Consider the following 5,704-nt stretch of genomic DNA (forward strand, 5'->3'; position numbering starts at 1 on the left):
TATGAAGCTCAAATTTTCTTCTGAGGAACAGAGATTCTTTACTCCACTCTAGCCCTATAACAAAGAATTTCAACCCAAATCTAAATGTCAAGACTAACAGAGTGTATTACTGGGTGGAGTTAGAATAGAAACTTATATAAAAAAATTATATTGAGAAAGTATCCAAAATCACTCACTGTTTGCAATTCCTCAATTCTAGAGTCACAAGCTTAGTCCCAGTTCTGGCCTAAAAAGTGCTACCTGTGGTGCTGTTGCCATGGTAACCAATAGCTCAAGACAGAGATACAGGGGAACTACAGTCTCTGATTCCCATCATGAGCTGGAATCTGCCGCCAAGTCCTCCCTAGATGAGGTGCCCTGCTGAGGAATGGCCTTTGCCAGGTCCTGTTGTCTGGTCCCATATTCAGGGACTCCAGTCTTCAGGAGACACTTTTCATTAGAAGACTTAGCTGCCTGGTCCTTTGATCCATTCTCTTCCCTTTCTTTGTTACTTTCCTGGTTTGGAGAGAAATAAGGAAAAGTTTAACTATGCAACAAACTCCCCATTTTATAGAGATGCCTGTGCAAGAAGCAATGTCAGGCTTTACATTCAACTACTTTTGTCACCCATCTCATGACATACTAACTTCATGGGAGTGGGAAAAATACAAACACAAACAAATGTCAAGGGATGAGACTTAGAACAGTCACTCAGTCTGACCGTGGGAGCTCAATGAAACTGTAGTTCTTGATAACAAGGTAGGAAAATTTTCTTTTGTACCAGCCTGAAGTTGGAACAGTCAATCTTTCAGGGCCCTTGATGTCCCTATCAGGATGTCACATACCTTATATTGTATTCTGTGGTACTCATTTAACACATATTGATATTTGGTTTGAGTAAGACCAAAGAAGACAGCAAATCTTCCACCAAGGAATTCACAAGCTAAAAAAGAGAATAAGAACTTGGGCAAATTGAGTCAATAACTATTGCTTAGCATCAGTTGAGGAGCCAAGGGTTTAAACTTGCCTGCAAGTGATTTGTCACTTAACTTTAAGTACATTTAACTGACAAAATATTTCAACTGCCTTGGACTCTCAAAAAATTCTAGGACTCAAAGGAAATTTGTGAAATCTTCTATCTTCATATGATATTATATTTGAGCTATCCTTTCCAGATAAATATGTCAGGAAGAATTTTTGAAACACTGAACAAGTATAGTATGGGCCTTGAACAATCGGAAAAGACTCTCCCTCTGCCAGATTAATCACTGGACAACAGTTAGGAGTGTATTTCAAATGGTACCAAAAACTCAATACAGTGTTACCAAAATCAGTGTCAGAAGTTCTTCCATGGATGAAGACAAACTTCTGGGTTTCTCTTTGTTTGCTTTTTGTTTTTTGGTACTAGGAGTTGAACACAGGGGTGCTTACTCACTGAGCCACATCCCCATCCCTTTTTTAAAAAAATATTTTTAGTTGTTAATGGATCTTTATTTTATTTATTTATATGTGGTGCTGAGGATCGAACCCAGTGCCTCATACATGCTAGGCAAGCGCTCTACCACTGAGCCACAACTCCAGCCCCCCCAGCCCTTTTTTGAGATAGGGCCTTACTGAGGCTGGCTTTGAAGCTGTTGGTATACAGGCATGCACCACCATGCCTACAGAAAATGAATTTCTTTGCAGAAGTTCAAGGTCTTTCTTGTCTGCTTCCAGTCATAGTAGCAAGGACGCCTAGAGGCTCAGGACTCTATTAGTGGCAGTGATTGATATTTGGCGTGAACAACAAGTGTTTTCCTCAAGGGGTCTCCTAGAAATATTTTCCTTTAAAATCACAGGACTTTTGACTCTCTTCTCCAGTGTAGGAACATTGAGTGTCTTAAAAGCAGAGACTGTCATTTGTCTTTATGTCCCAGGGCCCAATGTTGGGAATATAGTACACACTCAGTAATGGTTTTATGATGAAAGAATAATTTCTAAGAGATGCATTTTATATTTTCTAAGAATATTAAAGTAAGTTTCCTCCCTGTCAAATTTACAAGAATATTCAAGTTAGAAGGAAATGAGTAATTAGATGTTGCCAGTTGTGTTCAAAAGAAGATGGGTAAAAGTCACATGAAATAAAATTCAGTGTTTCTTCTGTTGCAAATAGGCATGTAGGCCACTCATTATGCCCCTGGTAGGGGCTGATGAAGTTTATATTTATAACAGAGTAATCAGGAAGAAGGAACTTAAAACTGTGTCATACAACAATAATTTTTTTAAAAAAATAAAAGTTTATTGAAGAGTCAACCCAGGAAGGACTGGATCTTGTCTTCAAATATTTGAAATTCTGTCCTGTGAAAGAGGGATCTAGACTGATTTGGATAGCTCTAAGAAAGACAATCAGGAGGACTAGGAACTTCTGAAACAAAGACAAAATTTGGGTCAAGACAAGGAAGAATACTAAATGTTGGCAAAAGATGGAAGGTTCTGCATGAAGAGGTGAGGTTCCATACCTCTGGGAAGGTAAAGGACAGACTCAGAATTCTGTGACCAATAGTCACTTCTTCAGAATGGAGTGGATTAAACCTTTGCAAGTCCCATCTAGTTCAGAGGGTCTGTCAGAGCGTAATCAAGACTAGAAAAAAAAAATCTTAACCATACTTACTAGAAAACGAGCTGCTTGCTATTCGTCCTGCCCAAAACCACAGGTAGGGCCCCCATGAGAGTTTAGACTGAAAAAAAAAGAGAGAAATCAAACTCGAATAATTAATAACAGGCATGGTGACTGCAGAGTCTTATTTTTCTTGCAGAGTTTTTAATGTAGAGATTTCAAAATGCTTAATAATGTTCCATGTTCCTTATTATAGATGAGAAAACAAAGATGATCAAAATGATAAGCTGTCTATATATGGATCTAGAAAGCAAACAAGGGATCTGAGGGCTTAATAATGTAAAACTCAATTTTCTATAAACCTTGTCTGGCTCAGCCTCTCATTTATTCAGCCCCACATGCACCAGCATTGACGCTATAAGCTTACAGGGTCAAGTGTTGAACTCATTCTCTGTCCATCTTTTTCTTCCTCCTCCTCCTCTGTGCTATATTCTTCCAAGGTGTCTCCATCAACAAAATGGATAATCCTTTTGGGAGTAGTCTTCTTGGAAGATTGACTCTTCTCTTGTTCTAATTGCTGGAAATCGTCTTTCTCCATTAGGAAACAAGACAACTAGTATCTTAAAAACAGGACACCTTAGGGCAAATTGCCCAGGGCAGTATTTATATAGCTGACAGGTGTCTAGTTATTTTCAACTAACAGTAAAAACAGAGTTCAGAGGTAATTACATCCGAAGGCTCATCAATTCTTCAAGTCCAAGAAAGAACTGTTCAGTACTGTGCTAAAATGGAAGAAACTCAGTTAGTGAAAATGTTTTCATTGGATCTTGAAACAAAAATTCCAGCAGGGTTTCCTGACTGCAAAGCCCACAACTGCTAATAGAAAGTGGCCACTGCCCTGCTTAGAAGTTTCTCCATCATTTTGATTTAAATTGAGAGGCAATATAGGGAGTGTTAAGAGTACAGACTTTATGCAGAGAAAACATTTGCAAAAAAATTATATATATAAATTCATTGGTGCATCAGCTATTGGTCTCTGTTACTATAAAATACCTGACAAGAATAACTTAGAGGAAGAAAGGTTTATTTTGGATCATGGTTTCAGACTGTTTCAGAGGATTCAGTCTACGATCAGCTGGCTTTAAGGCAGAAACATCATGGTGGAAGGCAAGGCAGAGGAAAGCTGCTTGGCTCATGAAAGCCAGGAAAGACAGAAAGAGAATAGTGGTATGGGAGCGCCTTTCTTTCCAGGGCATGCCTTAGTGACCTACATCTTCTAACTAGATTCCCACCCCCTAGTAGTCCATTCAGCTATTTGAAATGAGGGCAGAGACGGTATGATCCAATTATTGCAATATAAGCCCCACCTCTGAAACCTGCAGTTGCACTGGGAACCATGCTTTCATTATGCGAGCTTTGGGGAAATGCTGCAGATGTAAACTATAGATAAAAGACAAACAGTTCAATTAAAACATGGAGAAAAGATTTTAATAGACACTTTATCAAAGAAGATTTACAATTGGCAAATAAACACCTGAAAAGATGCTCAGTACCTTTAGAGGGGAAATACAAAATGTAACTCTAGTGAAATATAACAACATAGCCATCACAAGGTCTAAAATTAAGAAATACGAATACCAAGTGTTGGGGAATATGTGTTGAAACACATTGCTAGTGGGAATGCAAAATGGTGCAGCCACTTCAGAAAAGAGTTGGGCAGTTTCATAAAAGTCAAACATACACTTACCATATGATCTTGTAATTTTACCCTTAGATATTCACCCAAGAGAAATGAAAACACTGGTATGTGAATATTCATAAGTTTTAATTTGTGAGAGTATAAAACAGAGAACAATTTTAATGCCCATTAACTGGTGAGTGAACATAATGTGATATGTGTGTCTGATGGAATACTACTCAGCAATTAAAAATAACAGACTACTAATATTTGCAACATCATGAATGATTCTCAAATGCATTGTGCTAAGTGAAAGAAGCTAGACACTGCAGAGTATGTGTTTTTTTCATGTGAAATTTTAGAAAAGGCAAAATTATAATAAGAGAAAACAGAAGTGTTTGTTGGAAATGATGAAAGAGATGAACTACAAATGGACAAATGAAAACTGTTTAGGGTCATGAAAACATTTTAATGTTGTGATTGCAGTAATGGTTACTTGACTGAAAACATTTGTCAAAACAAATTTGAGGGGCTGGGATTGTGGCTCAGTGGCAGAGTGCTTGCATCGCACGTGTGAGGCAGTGGGTTCGATCCTCAGCACCACATAAAAATAAGTAAGTAAATAAATAAAAGTATTGTGTCCATCTACAATTAAAAAAATTAAATATGAACCAAATTTGACACTGAAATTAGTTAATTTTACTATATTTAAATTATATCTCAATAAAGTGGAAAAGCTTTGGAGCCAGACTACCTAGATTTTAAAAATATTATTATTTATTATACCTGTACCATATCTCTTCATCTACTAAATAATAATATAGGATGACATAATATCGAGCTTGTATAACTGTTGTAAGGAGTCAATAAGTACAGACACATAAAGGAGTTAAAATAATTCTTAGCAAATAGTGCTTAATAAAAGCTAGTTATTATTAAGTTTTTAACATCTGCCTAATAGTTTATATGTCAGGCACTACTCTAGTATTGTAAGCACACTTATTGCCTTAATTCATATTTAATGTATTTTAACCTTATACCAACAATTTGGAATAGTCCCTCCTGTTTCAAACACTCAGAAATCCTGGATAAAATTAAACAAATAAAAACATTACATCATAACTGCATTAAGGAAGTGAGAGAGAGAGAGAAACAGAATAAAGATGGAGACAGAGAAGAAGAGAAGAATATGCCAGCCTAAGTTTCAGAAAAAGAACAAAAAAATAAGTGTGAACTAAAGCCCAGATGACCCCTGGGGGTTTCAGAACCAGATACAGGCCATGGAGTTGGAGTTCTAACACTGATACAGAGAGGAGAGAACACATTACAGATGCCCTGGGTGTGGGGAGCTTAAGTGAAGCTACCTAAACCCACATCTAAGTAATAAAGCACTATCTTATCTATAACATACGGACTGGAAAAGCTACCCCTTGACTGCAAAAAGTAGATTT

At 37.2% G+C, this 5,704-nt stretch overlaps 1 protein-coding gene across 1 annotated transcript; it reads right to left on the reverse strand.

Annotated features, from left to right (window-relative positions):
* Positions 1-312: 312 nt before the first annotated feature.
* On the reverse strand, positions 313-3,173 carry FAM177B (family with sequence similarity 177 member B; the record flags this gene model as incomplete). The annotated part of the gene is made up of 4 exons (XM_081298209.1): positions 313-495; positions 825-922; positions 2,630-2,696; positions 3,003-3,173. The coding sequence occupies 4 exons, from the start codon at positions 3,171-3,173 to the stop codon at positions 313-315; spliced, it is 519 nt and encodes a 172-aa protein (XP_081154335.1).
* Between the last annotated feature and the right edge of the window lie 2,531 nt (positions 3,174-5,704).

Source organism: Spermophilus citellus (genome assembly GCF_964194105.1).
Source record: "Spermophilus citellus genome assembly, chromosome: 6".
NCBI lineage: Eukaryota > Metazoa > Chordata > Mammalia > Rodentia > Sciuridae > Spermophilus > Spermophilus citellus.